We start from the raw sequence: 23,578 nt of genomic DNA on the forward strand, positions 1-23,578 counted from the left end.
GATTCCGAAAAAGCTCTCTTCTCCCCTTCTATAAAAATAAAGGAGACTCCAGGAAGTGCGAAAATTACAGGGGTATGAAACTGATGTCCCACATTATTAAAATATACGAACGAATTAGAAATCTGGTGAAAATAAACAAAAATCAGTGTTGCTTTGAATCAGGAAAATCAACAGTGGACGCAATCCAAACTATTAGAATCCTTGCCGAAAAATACCGAGATGGCAAAAAAGACCTTCACATGGTCTTCGTAGATCTAGAAAAGGCTTTTGACATAGTTCCTAGAAGCCTGATATGGGCAGCACTAAGAGTCCATAGTGAACCGGAAAAATATTTCCTTAGTATCCAGAACATGAATGAAAACGTAAATACGCAATTGAGGTGCACTTTGGGAACTTCACCAGAATTTCCTATGAAAGTGGGGGTACATTAAGGATCGGTGCTCAGCCCGCTACTTTTCATCTTGGCCATAAACTATTTATTTAACCAAGGAATGAGCAGTCCTCTAATTGTCTTATTATTCGCAGACGATATCGTGCTAATAAGTGAAATACACGAAGACTTACAAAATGGTCTGGAAAGATGGAAAAAGATCTTAGAGGACAATGAATTGAAACTGAGCAGTAACAAGACCGAATATTTGTACCTACCATTTGAAAATACAAATGCTGCTATCCTCCCAATACAATTGAAAGGAGAAGTAATACCAAATTGCGACTTATTTAAATACCTAGGATCAATTATACACAGGGATGGAGGATGCGCTGCAGATGTATCGCACAGAATAAGTGTGGGGTGGATGAAATTTCGATCCTTGACGGGAGTCCTTTGCGATCTTAAAATGCCATCTAAATTAAAGGGAAAAGTCTACCAATCAATTCTCAGACCCGCACTCTTATACGGATCCGAATGCTGGACAATGTATAGCACCTTCTCTAGGCAACAAGATTTTTTTTTTAAATTACCTAACGTCCAAGTGACTCTGAAATCTAGATATGGCTTATGAAACACCGCTTATCATGATCTTACTCAGGGTTCAACTTTTTAAGATTTATAGCCTATGCCTACTCGTGAGTGGATTTACTCTTTATGTTTAAAGTTACTATAATTTCACGTAATTCATTAGTGAAAATTCTAGCCAAAAACACATGCTATTTAGCTAGAGGCATGAGTTTATACATTTCATTGATTCTAAGTTAGCAGTGAAGTTACTTACGTGTATGATTTATTATAAGTATTTACATATTATTATAAGTATGTTAAGTATTATAAGTATATATATATATATATATATATATATATATATATATATATTTATACATATATATATAAATAAATATATATATATCTATAATATAAAAATGAATCGCAAAATGTGTTGGTAACCGCATAACTCAACAACGCCTGGACCAATTTAGCCATTTTTTTTTTAAATATTCGTTGGAGTTCAAGGATGGTTTTTACGGCGAGAAAAATTCGAATAATTGCCGGAAATACCCTTAAAACAGCCCTTTTCTTTTTCCCATACAAACGTTTTCTAACTAAAACGTAGTCAATTTGCATGATGATATTTTATTTCAAATACGGAATAGAATGGGATATCCAAATATACAAATCAGTGAAGAAATTTACAATGAAGCATTGATTTCAATTGAGAACATGTGCTTGATGATATCAAACAAACTATTAATTCAATTAGGTCTGGCCGCGCCTAATCGTCCAATGCATGATGCTTTTAACCAAGAGTTGCATCGAGAAAAACTGTATGATCTCAACACTTCGAAAGAATTGATTTAAATAAATCTTCCACTGTTGAATGACCAACAGAAGTATGTATTTGATACTCTTATGAAAGTAACAAATGATGAAACTGGCGGGATTTACTTCTTAAATGCACCTGGTGGTACAAGAAAAACTTTTTTGATTTCTATAATATTAGCAACAATTCGCTCACAAAATAAAATTGCACTTGCACTCGCTTCGTCGGGAATTGCAGCAACTTTGCTTGAAGGTGGTCAAACAGCCCATTCAGCACTAAAATTGCCATTAAATATGCAAAGCAATGAAACTCCAACCTGCAACATTTCGAAGAACTCTGCAATGGCAAAGGTTTTGCAGCAATGTAAAATTATTGTTTGGGATGAATGCACGATGGCACATAAAAAATCTTTGGAGGCTTTAGACAGAACCTTAAAAGATCTACGGAGCAATTATAACCGATTTGATGGTGCATTGATTTTATTAGCAGGAGATTTTCGTCAAACATTGCCAGTGATTCCACGATCAACGCCAGCAGATGAACTCAATGCATGTCTAAAGTCCTCCAATGTGTGGAAACATGTCAAAGTACTTCATTTAAGCAAGAATATGCGTGTCGAGTTGCAAAATGACTAATCTGGAAACATATTCTCCAAACAACTCATTGACATTGGTAATGGCAAATTCCCTACAAACACGTTGACTGGCTGCATTAGCTTTCCTCAAAGTTTTTGTAAGTTAACTCGATCAAAAGATGAACTCATTCAGAAGGTGTTTCCAAATGTTTCTCAAAATTACAGAAACCATGATTGGTTGAGCGAACGAGCTATATTGGCTGCAAAAAACATTGATGTAAATGAATTAAATTTCAAAATTCAAGAACAAATTACAGGCGAATCGAGGATATTATATATATATATATATATATATATATATATATACATATAAATATATATATATATATATATATATATATATATATATATATATATATATATATATATATATATATATATATATAAATATATATATATATATATATATATATATATATATATATATATATATATATATATATATATATATATATATATATATATATATATATATATATATATATATATATATATATATATATATATATATATATATATATATATATATATATTTATATATATATATATATATACATATATCGTAGTCATACAGGAGAAAGTGACCAACTGCAGTTTTTACAAAAACGTGATTATTAACTATTTGACATCTTACTAGCTTAATACTGCCCTGAAAAAAAATCCCAGAGCGATTTTTAACTTGGAAGTGTAATATTTTTACTTGTTAAAAATGACTAACTGCATTGATGTTCATTTTCTTTACGAGCAAAAGTGACCAAGTGGCACTTGGACATTATTGCCTGTTGTAACAATTTTCAACGCCATGAAGTTATTTATAGTTCCGTATTAAACATTTGACATTTAAATGTTTCTAGATAACAAAGTGAATAAATTCAAAGTCAAATGGCCAGTAGAGGTAAATTATTGATGAAAATATGTAAAAATCAAGAAAGAGTGATCCATATAATGTACATGAATTAAGATTTGACGATATGTTAGATCTCAAATCTTCTTCTAACCCTTATCCGCAACTAATGGTGCATAGGGCACTGCATCGTATTGATGCAGTGTTATCTTGATATATCCTTAAATAATATATATATATATATATATATATATTTATATATATATATATATATATATATATATATATATATATATATATATATATATATATATATATATATATATATATATATATATATATATATATATATATATATATATATATATATATATATATATATATATATATATATTTATATTTATATAAATATATATTTTTATATATAAACATATATATATATATATTTATATATATATATATATATATATATATATATATATATATATATATATATATATATATATATATATATATATATATATATATATATATATATATATATATATATATATATATATATATATATGTATAATATATATATATATATATATATATATATATATATATATATATATATATATATATATATATATATATATATATATATATATATATATATATATATATATATATATATATATATATATATATATATATATATATATATATATATATATATATATATATATATATATATATATATATATATATATATATATATATATATATATATATATATATATATATATATATATATATATTTATATTTATATAAATATATATTTTTATATATAAACATATATATATATATTTATATATATATATATATATATATATATATATATATATATATATATATATATATATATATATATATATATATATATATATATATATATATATATATATATATATATATATATATATATATATATATATATATATATATATATATATATATATATATATATATATATATATATATATATTTTTTTTTTTTTTTTATTTTTTTTTTTTAAATATATATTACTTATAATACGCCTGAAAATTTATACGTATCATATCACTACACTAGTTTTTATGGAACTAGAATCCGCTGAAATGTAAATGCTTAGATGGTCGGCATATAAAAAATTATAATGAAGATATAATTGTTACCTTGACGGTGGGTAGCGAATACACGGAAAAAATTACAGAATACGATCTTAAAAATGTTATCTAAGTAATAAAAAAAACCTACTTCAAATCACCCAGAAAACTAAAACTACAATAGGTTATGGGAATTTTTTTTTTAGAATATCAAAACACAACCGCCACCACTGAGTTAGTCCATAGAAAAAATATGGTCAAACTTCCAATTTACCATTACTGTCAAAAACGGAGGTCGAATATACAGAATATAGGAGTGTACAGATTGTTTTAATCAATGAGTCATTTTTTAATTATTTCATATTAAGTTATTAATATTAAACCATTCTAAAAGGATAAATCAAGTACTATAGTTATTTTTAAATTCGTAAAGTACAAAAACAACAAAATGTTTTCCAGTGGACCTAATTACACGAAGTTAAAAACGCATTTAAGATTAGCGATAAATCGCTTGAAGTTAATAGAAAAAAAGAAAACAGAATTGACCCAAAAATCCAGAAAAGAAATAGCTGACTATATACAAGGCGAAAAGGTCGAACGCGCTAAAATCCGCGTAGAACACATCATCAGGTAAGATAATAACTTATGATAAGAGTATCATTTTCGTATTAAGTTTACCTTAGGTGTAGAAGCTAACATATTTGGCCACCATCCAAGTTGCTCAGGTTATCATTTCAGAAAGAATAACTAAGTAAATACATGTATGTGTAATTTGTTGTAGGGAAGACTATATGGTGGAGGCAATGGAAATTGTTGAAATGTATTGCGACCTTCTCTTGGCACGTTTTGGTCTCATCACACAGATGACTGAATTGGATGAAGGTCTGGCTGAAGCTATTTCAAGTCTCATATGGGTTGCTCCAAGAATGCAAACTGATATCCAGGTAGTATTCAGATTAGTGTTTTCCAAATGGTAGATAGTATAATAATTGTATATTTGCACTATTGTCTTACGCAAGCCTGGCCATCCCAAATTGCACCCCGGGCTGCATCGATGACCTAACATTTTCTTAATTGCCGAATACAGACAGTAATAATTAAAAAAAAACCACAATGAAATTCATACTTATTGATGTTTTTTGTAAGTATTCTAAATAATTATAATGCCGAGGTAATGAGATTGTGCAAACTAAACATTACTACGACCAGATGTAAGAAGAAAACACACATGGAAGCAACGAAAAATGTATCTGTATAGTAATAAACATTGTTATCAATTTTAACAATCAAAATTATAAATAATGACACATAGATTAAACAATATTACCAATTTTAATTTAAATGAAACCAATTTATCAATGGCCACGCAGTGCGAGATTTGAGTTTCTTTTCACCAGAATATATGCATTTCATGTAATTACAGAAACTTGTTTGGTTTGAATAACTTAAATATGATTTGAAATACATTCTGATGGACCCTATATTTAAAAAAAATATTCATCATACATAACCGCGGGACTCACGTGAGGGCGCTGCGTGCCGCATGTGGCCCGCAGGATGTGGGTTGGCCACCCTTGATGTAATGAATGATGGGATAAATTGAAAAAAAATAAAGATCAAATGATTATCGTGTCATTATTTAAATAAATTATTAGATTATAAGATAATTGAATAAAAGAAAGGACTTATCTGAAGAAAAAAAATCCATTAAATCGTAATTATGCATCCCACGTCTTTCATGTTGACGACCAAAAAAAGGGTTTCTGGCTCTGATTTAAAAAATATAATAAGCAATGATATCACAATTACTACTTATTTTAACTTTGATCACTAGTCAAATTCTAACTTTTTGAACTGAGTTGATCATTCAAATATCTTTTGAAAATTAAATTATTATTTGAGTGAATATATCAATCAAAGACTTCGATTATTTTTATTCATAATGTTATTAATTGCAATTATATATCTCAAAGTAGTAACAGTTTCACTGTAAAATAAAATAAAAAGAAACAGTTACCGATTTAATGTCTACTTATTAAAAAGATGTTTGTTAGAAACTCAAATTCTTGTTAGCCTCCAGAGGGAAAATAATGTGAAAACTAGTAGTTTTGATTTGTGTAATAACAGTGTGATGTTTTATAAATAGCGACGCCATGTGAGTGATTTAATAGTAAAAAAAAAGAGTTTTATAAAGCTTTTCAATATTTTTTAGGAACTCAAAGTGGTATGCGAGTTACTAACGGCGAAATATGGAAAAGTTTATGCAGAAGCGTGCAAAAAGGAGAGTGTTGATACCATAAGTGAAAAGCTTAAACATAAACTATCTGTTCAAAGTCCTCCTAAAATACTTATTGAAAAATATCTCATAGAAATATCCAAGAACTACAATGTTAATTATGAGCCTGATCCTCAAGTGATGAATGAAAACCAGCATCCAACTGGTAAGTTTTTATTGTTATAATGATAAGTATTTTATGTATGTAACAGGTATATTTTATTGATAAACAATTCCAATACCTCAAGACTCAATTAATAATAAAATATATAGTGATTTTACAATAATGGCGTGTTGTAAGTTATTAAATGGAAATTCAGAAAGATAGCTCTTGAAATATCCTACACACTATTAAAAAAATAATTTTCCCCCTCTTCTTTAAGTCTTGGATGTTTTAATTTTTTCTTAAACCATTAATACTAGTGTTTATTTTCGCATGAATGCGAATTTCCCTTTTTGTTTTTCAAAAATACAAAAAAGTAGTGTGGATTTTTGAATAGTACAATATGTATGCAAAACCACGCCTTGTAGCATAAATTGTGGTGTTTTTATTATTTTTATGAGTGATATTATGTTAAATAAATTAAATTATGTGTTAAACTATTTTTGAATCTAGCCTTTAATGTTGTATGCTGTACTGTTTGGTAGGATTGGATGCACTGCTGATTGACCTGGGCCCCAATGCGGCCCCTCGGCCTCCTGGCTTTGTGGACTTCCCCCAGCCGCCGTGTATGCCCCAACCACCCCCTCAACCTTTCAGTTATCCGGTTAGTACTTTTCACTCTTTTTTATTTTATTTGCAGTTTCCACTCCTCCATTTATGTGTTCCTTTCATTTTTATAATGTACATGCATCATGTATTGACTTGGCGTTTAATTTGTAGAACCCCATTTTAATTTATGTATTAATTTAAAATCAAACACAGATTTTTTGAGTCTACTAAGTTGTATTTTATTAACAAAAAACACATAAAAAATTATATTGTGACAATTGTTTCGCCTTGTTAGGGCATTATCAAACGAATGTGAAGATCTGTAAGAAGAATTGTATAGCTACATAAGGACCGTAGTCCATTTGATCTTCACATTCGTTTGATAATGCCCTAACAAGGCGAAACAATTGTCACAATATAATTTTTTATGTGTTTTTTGTTAATAAAATACAACTTAGTAGACTCAAAAAATCTGTGTTTGATTTTAAATTAATACATATATATACATGCATCATGTTTGACACAAGAGATTTGTACTGATTACTGTGATCCTTATATGGCACTGACCCCCTTTTTGAATAAAAATTATGTTTTTAAAAAAATGTAAAAAGAATATGCATACATTTCTTAGATTTTCATGACGTTCAGACGCTAAGAGCTTTTTTTGTATCATGTTCATCGCAATAGATCTGTTTAGGTTGCAATGACATCAGGAGATAAAAATAATATGTTACGATTTCTCGGATTTTCACATGCTAATTGTTGATTTTCAATTTTTGAAATATATAATTTTATGTAAATTACATTTTAATGATCAAAATGTTTTCTGACAGCAATTTTTTTATTGGTACTCCTTGTACTTGTAACATAACGATTAACCTCTAACATTAAGCCTGTAACACTCAAGCTCCCTGGAAACAGTCAGTAAAATTGTCAATATTTGTTTCACTCAAAATTATCATAATTTGCCTTTAACGGGAAGTCGCAAATAGAAATATCTTTATAGAAATAGGATGGACATAACTAGACAAACATTTGAAAATATATGTTAAATAACTAAGTTTGCTTACATTTTTTTCTATGTGCTTGGTCCATTTGAGTTTATAATCTAATCTAAATCTAAACCCAAATATTTTGTTGACTTTTCAGTTTTCATTTTTACACAGTTATTACATATGTCAAGGTTACAATTTTTATTATGAATTCATTCAAATCCTTATCCGCACCCCAATGGTGCATAGGGCACTGCATCATACAAACGCAGTGTTATCTTGATCGTTAACACATGAAGGAAAGGTGATCAGCCCTCCACTTCAGGTACTAGTCCAGGGTAATATGGAATAAATATTAGAGTGAGTAAATCACTTATATTTATTTGACCCCCTGGGAATCGAACCCGGGACCTCCAGAACGGTAGCCGAGCGTACTGACCATTACACTACGGAGGCGGACAAATTATTATGAAACACAATATTAAGATTTGATGAAGGGGCTGACGAGTAAGAATTGTAAAAAGGTATGAATAAAGTTTTTTCACAATTAAGAGAAAGAATATTGGCTCTGAAAAATCAGTTGTCTGCATCAATGAGCATCATTTATTTATTTATTTATTTATTTTATTTATTTATTTTCATAATACATAGATACATTCAATATACATTTTCATTTCATACATACATTTAATATACGTATTACGGCTCTTTAGGCATGGCCTGTGTTGAGCCGAATACTAGCATGTTAATACAATTTTTGTCCGCCTCCGTAGTGTAATGGTCAGCATGCTCGCCTACCGTTCTGGAGGTCCCGGGTTCGATTCCTAGGGGGGTTTAATAAATATAAGTGATTTTTTCACTCTAAAATTTATTCAATATTACACTGGACTGGTACCTGAAGTGGAGGGCTGATCACCTTTCCTTCATGTGTAATCGATCGAGATAACACTGCGTTTATATGAAGCAGTGCCCTATGCACCATTGGGGTGCGGTAAGGGTTTTATTATTATTATTAATACAATTTTTATATTATTTTTTTTATTTTTTAATAACATTTTTATTTTAATTATTAGATTATAAACATAACATACAGGAGATACAAAAATAATTTACAGTTTAAAGGTTTTTCAATAAAATAATTACATCTGGACTTTAATTAATTCACTTTCTACCTTGTCCCTTCCAATGCTAAGCAACCATCGACGGACACTGTTCTTTACATTGATTTACATCACATTGACATTTTTAATGACTGTTTTTATATATTATATCAATATTTGAAAAAAAAAAGGAATGTTAGTTTAGTAAACTCTGTATGCACTAATAAACTACCATCATCTGGCATTAATGTAATTATACCATGACAGAACTTGCCCCATATGGAAAAGCATCCCGGTGGTCCCGGTGGGTTTGTAATGCCTCCGCCTGACACTTCTAACCAGAACCCTCCCATGACATACAACATTCTTCCTGGAACTGAACCTAAGGACCTCAACACTTCGTTTTTGCAGGTATTTAATTCAGGTTCTACTGTATTGCATTTATACAACTTTTCAAACCAACAATATTAACATCAACCTGCTGAAATACTTTCATGAAAACGTGTTGTGGAAGAGGATCAACAAGCGATTTGGAATCAACGAAAATGTAGTAACGTTTAGTTTTTTTTTTATAAAGCCATTATTAAAAATTGCAATCTCACAGACTGACAATATATTCTGAAGTATTCCAAAGCTACTGAGATAATTAGTAATTGAAAGAACTAGTATACTTGTAAAGATTGTAAAGTTGTTCTATTTTATTGTTGTTTATAATTCGTTATTCTACATATGTATGTATTTATTTTTGACCTGTATCTATTAAAATAAGTTTTTTTTTTTTTTAGGAAGAAATGAACAACCTTCCACCAGCCTATGACAGTTTGAGTCCTGATGATAATTTGATGGTTTGTTTATATTTATTAATATTTGTATTTGATTTATTTCAGTTTGTATTCTAAATACCTCATATTATTAATTATGCCCAAATGCCATCCTCTGTCTTCAGGTAAACAGCAATTTAACCCTATAGAAATTTAGGTATAGAAATTTTAACCCTAGTAACGTTAGTAGTTAAAGCATGTCTTAATTTTTATATCTCAAGCCTTGGCGTAGTTGGGTAGACGCTCAGCTGCGGAACTGGCATCGCGGGTTCGATTCCCGCTAAGTGCAAAATAAATTCAAATTTTCAATTGTTCTTGGTTTTGTGATTTATTTTTCACATTTACCTTCCCTATCCTTACTAGCCTGTAATAAAGGCTTTGCGGGTTATTCTTTTTAAAAGAGTCAATAAAGATGTCTGCGTAATAAACATAACAACGGCAGTCATATCAAGCGAGTTTAAAAGGACCAACATCAGTTTAGTAATATGTTTAAGCTTGTAATTTATTAACAATTTTCGCTATTGATCTCAGCTATATATGCGACCCTGGCAGGTATCTTGTAGTAACATTTTCTTGTTCTGGTTACTAACAATAATAGTGGTGGTGCAGTTTAATGACAATATCAAAGTTCAAATATTGTATATACATATTTACTTACAGTTTTATTAAATTCATTGGATTTGTTTTATTGAATAGAAAAGTTATTTTGCTGATAATTTTTCTTTTACAGAATATGACAAATTATGTACTTCGTGACTCTGCAATTCAAAAATATATAATTTCTTTTGAAATAAAAATATTAACTTAATAGAAGAATGTTAATATACTTCTTCAAACCCTTATCCGTACCCCAATGGTGCATAGGGAATAGCATAATAAAAATGCAGTGTTATCTTGATCGTTAACACATGAAAGAAAGGTGATCAGCCCTCCACTTCAGGTACAAGTCCAGGGTAATATGGAATAAATATTAGAGTGAGTAAATCACTTATATTTATTTGACCCCCCCCTGGGAATCGAACCCGGGACCTCCAGAACGGTAGCCGAGCGTGCTGACCATTACACTATGGAGGCAGACGTTAATATAAATATACGATGCCAAAAATACCTGATGTTGTAAAATCATAATAATGTATAAGTGAACAAATAAATTAAGATGGGTGTTTAAAAAAAAAAAGCATTTAATTCAACTTAATAATTAAATAAGTTGGTTAATTACGATCACTCAATGACCCAATCTTTAATTTAAATGGACACCTAGTCTGCACTGTGTAACATCTGCAGATAATGAGAAATTACTTTATTATATTGCCATGTGATTTTATTTATCTTAAGTAGTATTGAAATTGTTTTCATTAAAATTAAACCTTACATGCCTTTTTTCAGAAATCGAACGCTCCTAAACCACAACCGAGATCGAAGTTTCCTGGTAACAATCCATATTCCAACATACATTTCCCTGAATTACCAGACCTTCCCAATGTACCCTCAGATAACTTATTCCCTAATGTCCCTTCTGGAAGCAGCAATAACAGTCTGCCCACTGCACCTAAGGATGATATCGATTTTGATGATTTGAGCAGGAGGTTTGAAGAACTCAAGAAGAAAAAATAATAATTTGTAAATTTATTAAATGTGTATATTATAGAGTATACATATAATAAAGGCACACATTTGACTTTGCATGTACAAACAATTAATTTGTCTGACACCTTTCTGAACCCAATAATGGTCCATAGAACCGCATGAGATTGATGCGGCGTTTGAACTTGATGCTTACTTATATAAGGGAAAGGTGTTAAGTCCTGTACTTCCGACTCTTGGATCTAGGACTTGATGAAAGGAAGGGCATCACTGCTGTATGGAAATGGTGTGTGCAGTGCCTTGATTATTATTTTACCACTATCAAAATTAGTTTCTACACATGCAAGGTCAAAAGGTTTTTGCTGTTTTCTATGCTTATCTTATTATTTATATATTCAAAAAGTTTATTTGTACATATATTTATCATTGCCAGGTAAGCAGTATCTTTCTGTAAGTTTGTAAATTTTAGATACCAGGTCGGTCACCTCAGAATTGCTGTTTTTTGACTAAGCAAAACACAAAAATACTTAATGAAAATGAAAACATGATTTTTTCAAAGTGTTGGCCCTTGCTAGCTACACATTTTTCCCATCTTTCTGGCGAGTTATGGATACCCTGCCAATAAAAGTCCTCGGTTTTTGAGGCAAACCATTCGTCAAGCTATTCTCAAACGTCTTCTTATCAATTATAGTGCTGCTCAGTAAGCGCATGGCTCATTGCCGAAAACAAGTGGCAGTCAGAAGGGGCTGAGTCTAACGAATAAGGTGGGTGGGGTAGGACCTCCCAATTGAGTGCCTCCAAGTAGTTGCAAACGAAATTTGGTATGTGCGACAGATGTAAGTGTCTTTGTGGAGAGAATACTTGTCTTTGTTGGTAATCGGGCCTTTTGTAGCGTTAACCGTTGACAGTTTCTCCTGGTTTTATCAGCTCGTAGTAAATCCCACCCTTCTTATCACACTAAACACACAGCAGTGTCTTTTTTCGAAGCGATCCAGTCTGGCGCCCGATGACGCTGGTTCGCTGGAGTCAACCCACGATTTCATGCGCTTGGGATTCATGAAAAATATCCACCTTTTCGCCAGTAACAATTCGATCCAAAAAACACTTTGTTTCGTGCGCTAAGCGCTTCGTAGGTGTTGCGACATCGTTCCTGCTGCCTTTTGTCCAATTCGTGAGACACGTATTTTCCAATCTTCTGCTGTTTATATACACTGACTATTCTTGACAAAAAAAAACATTTTATGACATTTTTTCGAAAATGGCTCCTTTGTATGTGACGTTAGCTACATATAAGCAAACGGCAATTCTGAGATTACAGACCTGGTATATTAGTGTATTTTGTGAATAAATCAATTAATTTTTTTACAATGTTGAGGATAAGTTATTGTATAAAATAATAAATTTTATTTTGAATTTTTTATTTTAATAATTTAGGCATCGATATATTAAATTTAACATAAGATTTTTAATAAATTATTATATTAACTATTTTTTGTATGTATTCTATCATTGCTTTATTAATATTATAATAAAACAATAATAATAAATTTATCTCTAAGCAAAGTGGAATGTTGCAAAGTAAAATAAATTCCAAAATATTTTAATTTTTAAAATTGACAACTTAGTATGTCCTACACATAAAGTTTTAAAAATTGCTCTTTTACAGAAAGATCATTCTAGTACCTACAGTAGCGAACACTCAAATCTTTCCAGACTGAAAATATATTTTTTTTTTAATAATATTTTTTGTTGTGATTTCTCAATAGATTTTCATTCCACATTATTAAACAACACTGTTTAAAGACGATGTACCAAAAAAATTGCCTATTTAGCTACCAAAATTTTTTTTTCATGATTTTATAGTTAATTTGTAGATTTTCGATTTTTTCATGAAAAAAAAGTGAAAAAATCGAAAATCTAATTAACTATAAAATTATGAAGAAAAAAATTTGATCGCTAAATAGGTAATTTTTTTGGTAAATCATCTTTTAACCGTGTTGTTTAATAATTTGGACTGGAAATCTATCAAGAAATCACAACAAAAAATATTATTAAAAAAACTGATATTTTCAATCTGGAAAGTTTGAGTGCTCGCGACTGTATGTACATTTTATTTCTTCAAAGTCTTCTGTAAAATTGAGATTTAGCACTTTAACTACACCAAGTACTATTATGTATTTGACTAATCTTTTAACACAATTTAGTTTTTAATTAATCACTTTTTAAGTTAATAAAGAAAAACATTCTGAGAGAGGTTCTACACAAATTTCAACTTAGTGTTTTATGATGCCCTTTTTTTATTCACTATCATTTTGTTGTATTGTATGATGAGGGAAGGAAATTGTCAGAACGTCCCCTCGTGGAGAGGGAAAAAAAAATATACATGTTTTGCATATTTAAAAATTTAAACGCATTAAAAAAATTGCACATCTTCAATGTTAAGCATTGAAAATGGATGATCTTTATGTTATTTTGTGTATGTTAAATAATGAAATCAGTTATCACAATTTATTATTACATTCAAAATGTATATTTTTTTATGAATTATATAGGTAAGTTGTAACTGTAATTATGTAAAAATAAATATTTTTATCATGTTGCTTACTTGTATTTATTGGTGCTTTGGAATTGATATACATATAAATATGCATTTTTATGATTAAAAAATAACATGCAGACCTTCAAGTGTGTTTTGTTTGTCAATTAACATTATTAATAAAATAATATTCAAAAGTAATATTGTACTGCTTTCTGAATCTCCCTTTCCTAAATATTTTATGAGATAGTAATTGCCCTTTTTATTTTGTGAAATCTAAATCGGTAAACCTAGAAAATCACAAATAATTATCATTATTATATGAATCTGAGAATGTATATATATATATATATATATATATATATATATATATATATATATATATACATATATATACATATATTTATATATATATATATATACATATATATATATATATATATATATATATATATATATATATATATATATATATATATATATATATATACATATATATACATATATTTATATATATATATATATACATATATATATATATATATATATATATATATATATATATATATATATATATATATATATATATATATATATATATATATATATATATATATATATATATATATATATATATATATATATATATATATATATATATATATATATATATATATATATATATATATATATATATATATATATATATATATATATATATATATATATATATATATATATATATATATATATATATATATATATATATATATATATATATATATATATATATATATATATATATATATATATATATATATATATATATATATATATATATATATATATATATATATATATATATATATATATATATATATATATATATATATATATATATATATATATATATATATATATATATATATATATATATATATATATATATATATATATATATATATATATATATATATATATATATATATATATATATATATATATATATATATATATATATATATATATATATATATATATATATATATATATATATATATATATATATATATATATATATATATATATATATATATATATATATATATATATATATATATATATATATATATATATATATATATATATATATATATATATATATATATATATATATATATAGATGTGTGTGTGTACACCGCCCTCAATTACAAGAATTTACATTTCTACAAATAAATTATAAGTTGTTGATTCACATTTATTGCAAGGAATTGTGGCAAGGGGCGCTAGAAAAAGAAAGTTAGATTCCTGTCTTGTAGAGTCTATAGGACAGGATTTTTTTGTCCAGTGTAGACTAGGGATGGCGAACCTTTTTTTGCAAGTTAATCAAATTTTATTAAAAAATCAATTTTGCGGCTCACATAGGTTGAGTTTGGCTGTTTTCATTTTTTTTCGATTTCTTAATGGGCACAGCGATCAAAAGGTGCCAAATGGTCCACATGTGTAAATTATCAATTTATTGTGATAACTTTCTCTGTCTCCGGATTGAATTCAATGTTTCATTTTTGTGATTTTCGAGGTAAATTCCAGTTTGGATTTCAAAAAATAAACATAACTTTTTTTATACATACGTCATGATTTCAGACTAGGGTGTATAAGGGGTGGGTGGGTCAAGTTGAGCAACACCAGCACTCTTGTGACCACTTCCTGCACACGTTTCCAGTATAGCTCAGACCAATAAAACGAGAAATTATGTTGCGCTGGTTTTCATAATTTTTTCCATGGATCGCTTATAAAGTGAAAATGCCGGTTGTTTGGTAATTTAAGTGAAATTAAATACAATATATTACTAAACTTCGAAGATATATTCAAATTACTTGTATGGAACTGGCATAATGTAAAAGATGCTTTTAAAATTAACAATGAACCCACGTTTAAGAAAATAGAAGATATAATCGTGACTAAATCTGAAAAAAAAAAATAGTCCAAGGCTTCTTTTCCTGCTATCCAACACAAACAAGTGAAAAATGAAAATAATCTTATCTAAAAGTTTAAGCGGGTTATATAATTTCTAACGCGGGTTACTGCGTAACCCGCGAGTCCTCATTCGCCGTCCCTGGTGTACAAATTCCTAAGTAGGTACCTAGAATTTTAGGTGCATGTGAATTGTATAAATAAAATAGATCAACTGTAGTATATTTAAGTGGCAATACTAAATGTCATCTGTTATTGCGAAAATGAAAATCGTGCGGGGGTTCGAATGAGTATTTGAAGAAAAATAAAGAATATTTTATTTCAAAAGTATTATGAAACAAAATTATTCAAAATCATTAAGTAAAGTAACTAATTAGATTTGTATAGAAACAATGATAATAAAATGAGTGACACAGCCGTCATTCCCGAAACATCAACAGATAAAGAAAATAAATTGTTCAGAGTAAAAGGCGCGTTACTTTTTGAGTCGATAATAATTATGTATTAAAATAATCGTTTTGATTAAATTTTACGTTAACCTTTGCAGCTGGAGCATTTTTGACAACTGTCGCCGGAATGTCAGGAATATTCGGATTTGGAGCAACAATTGCAGCTGTAAAGAAAAAAGATCCGCAATATTTTAGTAAAGGTAACTAATTTCATCGCGAACTATCCCATACTATACATATTTATCCACTTAAATATCAAACCCATATGAAAGCGCCGATTATGAGTGGTGTTTGCTAGAGTTGCAGGATACTTGGGCCCAAGGAGCACACCTCTATATTCCGAATTAAGTTTTTTTTTGTCTACTGGGTTGAAGATCCAGAAATATGTATGAAAACACAAGCGAAATAAATCATACTTTGAGTTCTCAATTCTCATGGTTAATCAAATTTACTTATAATCGTCCCATGGATAATCAGCAGCATCTCTTTGCTCTACTGTATTATTTGTTTTCCTAAGCCTAGATTCAGTGGTGGGATTCTGACGGTTTTAGCGAAGCGATGCCTAAAATTTTTAGAGTTCGCCGAACCGGCCCTTTGTTGTCACACAATATTCCGATTGAAATCATGTATCAGAGCACGCTCGGTTTACTTGGTCCGCCACATTTTCAAAGTATTTGAACCTCACAAAGAGGAAAAATGGTTGGAAAGATGAAAAAAAATAATGGAAAAATTCAGTTATCAGTTAGTTGCACTCAGTAAAAAGAATATTGTGAAAGATATGCGCTTCAAAAAATGTACAAGTAAACAATGTTTTCCTTTCTATAACTTGCTGGTCTCCCACAGGTCCAGAAGGAGATAGAAATATTTAATACATAAAAATATGCGATAGAAAATCTAGCGCCTTTTCCATACCTCATAGTGATTAAGGAAGCTGTTTTTTTATAAAAGGGTGCATATTGGATAGTACATGATTGGATGTGCTTGAACCACGATGTACCTACTATTATAATCGAGCATTCTCAGTTGTTATGTGAATGTTCTGTTTATGTGCAGAATAAAAAACAAATTAACAAATAAATGTAAAAACTTTTTTTTATAGGGGGGAGGTAGGGATAGTACCTAAAAGGCGAACCGGTTCTTGAAAATTTTGAATCCCATCACTGCATAGTACATATAGGCATTTTATTAACAAATTTTTTAATATTCTAAGCATTGATTTTATGAGCACATATTAGCTTACCGCTTAACTCGCCTTTTAAAATGTTTTATGCCTTCATATGTAGTCGAGTTTTAAAGCTTACCTGGAAGGGTTTCAGGAGTGGCAATCAGTGCAGAGATGGCGGACTCTGGAGCTCTCCTCGCTCTGCGTGCCCTGGGATGGGGGAGCCTTTATGCCATCACCGGCACATCACTAATATGTTACGGAATATGGAAACTTTCTGGAGCCAGTGACGTAAGAAATATTTAAATACATGAAGTGTTTACATCGCTGATCAAATAAAGATATTAACTTATTAACACCGATTTGGTGTGTTTAGATGAAAAATAAAACAATCTTGAGTACACAGGCATGTACAATGGGCAGTTTACAATGGATGATACAGGTTAAAAAATATGTAGATTTTTTATTCGAAGATTGATTTTTTATTTGAATGAAAAAAAGGGTATGTCTTGTCTTGTTTCAGGCCACAATAACCTGAATGAAGCGAAATAATAATTAAAAATTTTATGTAATAATTAGTATACATACTTTTGAATGCTATTAAAATTACAATTTATTATCTTAGTTATTTAAACCAGTACATTCGTAATAAATAACGCTGGTATTTATGTTGTCCTATACTAAGTTAAATCGTAGATTTTATTAAAGCACCAATATTAAATAATATATTGTTGCTCCACATAAAATAAATGAATATACACAATAGATAATACGTACCTACTGACATTACAAAGCTTGGATGTTTTATATATACCAATAAGGTACTTAGTATCTTAACTATTGTCATAAACATAATTCAATCCTGGCGGCATCGGTCTAGTTAACTACTCGGTCGGATTTTATTGCTTAGGGTCGAAAATTGTATTTTTGACAAATCGGCACGTTAACAGTTTTAAATTTACAATATTTTTGCTTGGCATACTAATAGCTCATTATGAAAGTAAATAAATTTATGGAGAAAATCATAAATAAAATGTTATCAAATGTTTCCCCATTATACATATCCTTAATTATAATATCTAACTGATTATATTTGGAATATTTCTATAATTTCTTTATATGTTTTTTAAAGCATTCGTAAGAACCATTTAATCAATAAAATATTTTACCGTCTAACAGTAGCAATGTCTTTTACTATAAAACAATTTTTGTTTTAGCTTAAGGATTTTGGAAAGAAAATGGGTAAAATATTACCGCGAATTTCAAAAAATGACCCCCCACAGTCAAGAACAGAGTTTAGTGGGATGAATGACTTACTTAATTACGTTTCCACAGAATGGGGAAAGGAAACCGAGTCTAAACCGTAAAACAATATTATATATGTAGGAACATAATATTAATTATTTTTGGGATATTTATTCTTGTAGGCTCTGTGTGCCTGTTTTTATTTTGTTGCTAAATAAATAAGTTCAGTGTTTTCTTACTTGTGGTTTTATTTAAAAAAAAATACAAATCTGGTCAGTTTTCACAACAAACAAACAACATGTACACATTTTTTACTATTCATTTAATCTCAGTGAAGAAATTTGGGAGACATCTTGTTTAAATATGAATTCTTTTTTGTATGCTGGCCCTGAATCACTGCAAGAATTTTTACATGTGTAGATTGCCAATATACCCCAATCAATACCATTCACTCCAAGATCTAAATTAAGAAAATTTAGCAACTGCGGCATGATCTAAAATACATAACATAAATTAGTACATGGTTATATTTATACCTTGTGGATGTCTATGTAGACTTTCACAAATTTTCAGGTAAATCTGAAATTATTTTCTCCTATAGTACCATAGCGCCTTGAAGAAGATTGCTGCGATAGTGGCTGAAATACAGGAAGGAAGTATGTAATACAATAATCCAAAAAATGTATTGCTTGTGAATGCAAAATATTACCTGACATTCAAATTGTCTCTCGGAATTGCAAATTGGACAGTTGGGAATTTGTGGAGGAATAGGTTTGGAGGCAATCCATAGTGGAGATCCACCCCTATTATATCTCAACACCTGTCCCGGATCTCTACTTATTCTTTGTTTGAACTTTTCAAATGTTTTATCTTCAACAGCCTTATTTGCATATTGTTCTAATTCAGTATCATCCTCATCAATCAGTGTTCCTGCTTTTCTCTCTTCAATGAGCTTATTCAAGTATTCTAATTCTTCCTTTTCTGATGTTTCTTTAGTTGGTTCCTGAATGGATAAATAACAAATATTATTAAGTAATTACTCTTTTATTTCTAATAGTTCATACAGTTTTAATCCACATTTATTTTAAAGGTGGGGACTGACCGCAGCATTTCGTCGTAACGTCGCTCGCGGTGAGCGCTCCGACTATGCATGGAGCGCTAGGTTCGCAGTACTGACTATACGAATGCTCGCATCTCAACGTGTTACGTTACGACGAAATGGCTCCGGTTAGTCACGACCATTATGTAATATCAGAACAAAAAGAGACAGTAAAAAAATTGATTTCTGATCTTACCTCACTTTCTTCATCGATAATGAGTTCCCATTGTGGAAATAATAAGCAATTTTTGACTTCCCCAGGGCTACTGTTTTCCTGCAATTAACAAATATCAATGCTGACATCTTAACATACTTGAAAAATTATATGGAAGTCTGGGTATTTACAGGGCTTACGACTCGTCATAGGCTGGTTTAAGTGATCACTTTTATACACGTGCAACCTTTACCATTCTACCCAAGACTGACAACCCTACTCAAATATCGAAAGTTGTATATATGTCATAATTGATACCTTCTTTCGCACATGAGTTCTCAGCACCATCTATGGTTATATAACTTTTTTTATTTAGCAGAGACCTTAAAGAAATGTATGTAATATTCTTTCCAAAATATTTTACACACTAGGAGATGCCGGAACACAAAGTAAACAAACCCAGATTTGTAAACAAAGACAAACTCAAAATATTATAAATATCAATTATTTTACTACGGAATGTATTGTTTCTTTATATTTATTGTTATCAGTTATCATGCAAATAATGAATGTTATCGAAATATAATGTACAAGATTTAAGCCTTATTTAGAAGCTCATATAAAATACTGTTCTAGATTTTTTTAAATTCCTGCGTTTATGTGAGAACTTTCACCGTAAAATAGAAATAAATAAATGAACATATATCTTACTCCGCTGCAGATTTCCCTGTGGCCATTTTTCCAATCAATTATTTGATGTGACCTACTGCAATATTTAGTTTTCTTGCACTTAGCGCAGTGATTTGGACCCTTTGCACCACATAGTTGACACAAGGGCGTCCATTTACTGTAATCAAATATCTGTAAAGACATGAATAGCATTATATTTAATCGACACAGTTTGCTTTAGGTAATTTTAAATAACAGACCTGTTGCGTCATGTCATGTTAAGCTTAAACTGATATTATTTTATAATTTCAATCTCAATATTCATATCACTATTTTTAGTGACGTCATTAGGGATAAATTATTATATTCAGTGTAACCTCTCATAACTAGCTTAATTAGTTCCAGAATCTTACTCGTTAAATGAAACATTTTTGTTTTGACTGGCGCGGAAGTCCCGTCTCACAGGTTGTCGTGAAAAGGGGACTTGACCTTTCTCTGTAACTCGTAATGCGAAATGTCGCTTGTTAAGGGAGCGACTTTTTCACTTTTCTTGCTTGTTATGCGCATTACTCGTTATGAGAGGTTCCACTGTATATTGTTGTTGGATCTTGGCATATGGTGGTACCTTTACATATTTTCCAGTATTTTCACTTTTTTTTTAATTTTCATTATCGTACACATATTTACCTCATTTTTATCTTCAATTGGAGGATCAAAAGGATAGAATGCATTATTTCTCTGTAGTTGACATCGAAATATTACAAAATTCCCAGAATTATTTGTTGAGCAACAAGCAGAATTTTTACAAATAAACATATATAATGTACGATGAAATGCTTCTGGGTTATTATCAATGGGTGCATACATCTAAAGAAAAAAAAAACATCACACATGAATATCGAATTACGTTTAACGAAATAATACAATTATTTAATTAAAAAAACCCACTTGGCAAAGAAAAACGCATGGTTCTTTACATTTTCCGCATTGGATATCAATGGGTTCAGGTAAATCCTTCAAATTAAGCCATGCTGGTTTACCACCAACTTTGCTAGGAAAAAAACGAGGAGTTAATTTCCATTCCTCACACTCTTCAACAAACCCGATGTCTACATGAATATTATTAGATGACATCGTTTTTCAAATAATGTCAGTAAATTATTATCTAAACGGATTCAGAAAGTCAATTATATTCTGTCCCAAGATAAGAACAATATGAGTTTAATATGTATATAAGAATAAGAATGAAGAATTATTTGAGAATAAGAGATCGGCGACCAGAGACAACACGTTTTGACACTGACAGTCACAACAGGCTAACTAATGTGACAGTTAACAGGCTGGTAGCATGGCGCTGTAATGCAATCTACACTTAAATATTTATTATTTGCTCTGGATCATGGTGAGCATTTTATTTTCCAGAGTATTAGAGGCATAATACTAACAATGGTGGTAGTGATATTTATCGCTAGTTTATTATTTCGAGTAACATAAAATATTAATAAATTTAATACCAGAAAACCCCAATCAGAACATGACTTGGCCATCATGGCCTAATGAAGCCAGTGCAATAAAATTATGTATGGAGCATGGAATACATGTAAACGTTTATTTACATTAAACGTTTTGCTACTACTACTATTACCATCAAGCCGTTTCTCCGCAGGGGTAGGCAGAGAGGATGGAACGCCACACTCTTTTGTCCTGACATACACTCCTCCCTTCATTTACATCCATATATATATATATATATATATATATATATATATATATATATATACATATTTATATATATATATATATATATATATATATATATATATATATATATATATATATATATATATATATATAAATATATATATATATATATATATATATATATATATATATATATATATATATATATATATATATATATATATATATATATATATATATATATATATATATATATATATATATATATATATATTATATATATATATAAAGGGTCCGCCAAATAACATTTTTTTTTTGAAAATGGGGCGCAAAACATCGAGTGTAGCTTCGGCTGTGTGGCACGTAGCGCCGTCCTGTTGAAACCAAATGTTGCCAATATCCTCCTCTTCAATTTTTGTGAACAAAAATCCGTTCAACATGGCCCGATAACGATCGCCATTGACTAACGGCCACTCCTTGCTCATTTTCAAAGAAAAATGGCCCAATTATGCCTCTGGACCAAAATCCGCACCAAACAGTGACTCGTTTTGGGTGTACCGGCTTTTCAATGTATGCGTGCGGGTTTTCTGTGCCCCAAATACGACAATTTTGCTTGTTTACATACCCGCCAAGATCAAAATGAGCTTCATCCGAAAAGATGATTTTTTTGGCAAAATCGGCATCTTCTGTAAGTCGAATGTCGCAATATTTCTCAGCGTTGTTCAAGCGTATACACAAC

General features: G+C 29.5%; 3 protein-coding genes across 3 annotated transcripts; 2 read left to right on the top strand and 1 right to left on the bottom strand.

Moving 5' to 3' along the window:
• Positions 1–4,656: 4,656 nt before the first annotated feature.
• Positions 4,657–12,374, top strand: LOC148300710 (IST1 homolog). The gene is made up of 7 exons (XM_088274415.1): positions 4,657–4,996; positions 5,148–5,310; positions 6,579–6,807; positions 7,290–7,408; positions 9,713–9,856; positions 10,231–10,290; positions 11,653–12,374. Exons 1-7 carry the CDS (start codon positions 4,815–4,817, stop codon positions 11,878–11,880), a joined length of 1,125 nt encoding a protein of 374 aa, XP_088130541.1. The 5' UTR covers positions 4,657–4,814; the 3' UTR covers positions 11,881–12,374.
• A 4,193-nt stretch (positions 12,375–16,567) lies between these two features.
• On the top strand, positions 16,568–19,454 carry LOC148300711 (transmembrane protein 242-like). Its single transcript, XM_088274417.1, has 4 exons — positions 16,568–16,830; positions 16,908–17,009; positions 18,126–18,262; positions 19,189–19,454. The coding sequence occupies exons 1-4, from the start codon at positions 16,764–16,766 to the stop codon at positions 19,336–19,338; spliced, it is 456 nt and encodes a 151-aa protein (XP_088130543.1). The 5' UTR covers positions 16,568–16,763; the 3' UTR covers positions 19,339–19,454.
• On the bottom strand, positions 19,445–22,423 carry LOC148300712 (uS5 assembly chaperone PDCD2-like). The gene is made up of 6 exons (XM_088274416.1): positions 22,087–22,423; positions 21,826–22,005; positions 21,181–21,330; positions 20,512–20,589; positions 19,926–20,219; positions 19,445–19,710 (listed from the first exon to the last, which is right to left on the bottom strand). The coding sequence occupies exons 1-6, from the start codon at positions 22,270–22,272 to the stop codon at positions 19,531–19,533; spliced, it is 1,068 nt and encodes a 355-aa protein (XP_088130542.1). The 5' UTR covers positions 22,273–22,423; the 3' UTR covers positions 19,445–19,530.
• Between the last annotated feature and the right edge of the window lie 1,155 nt (positions 22,424–23,578).

The sequence above is a fragment of the Brachycentrus maculatus genome, unplaced genomic scaffold (genome assembly GCF_059751285.1).
Source record: "Brachycentrus maculatus isolate JH-2025_06_01 unplaced genomic scaffold, ASM5975128v1 h1tg000667l, whole genome shotgun sequence".
Lineage (NCBI taxonomy): Eukaryota > Metazoa > Arthropoda > Insecta > Trichoptera > Brachycentridae > Brachycentrus > Brachycentrus maculatus.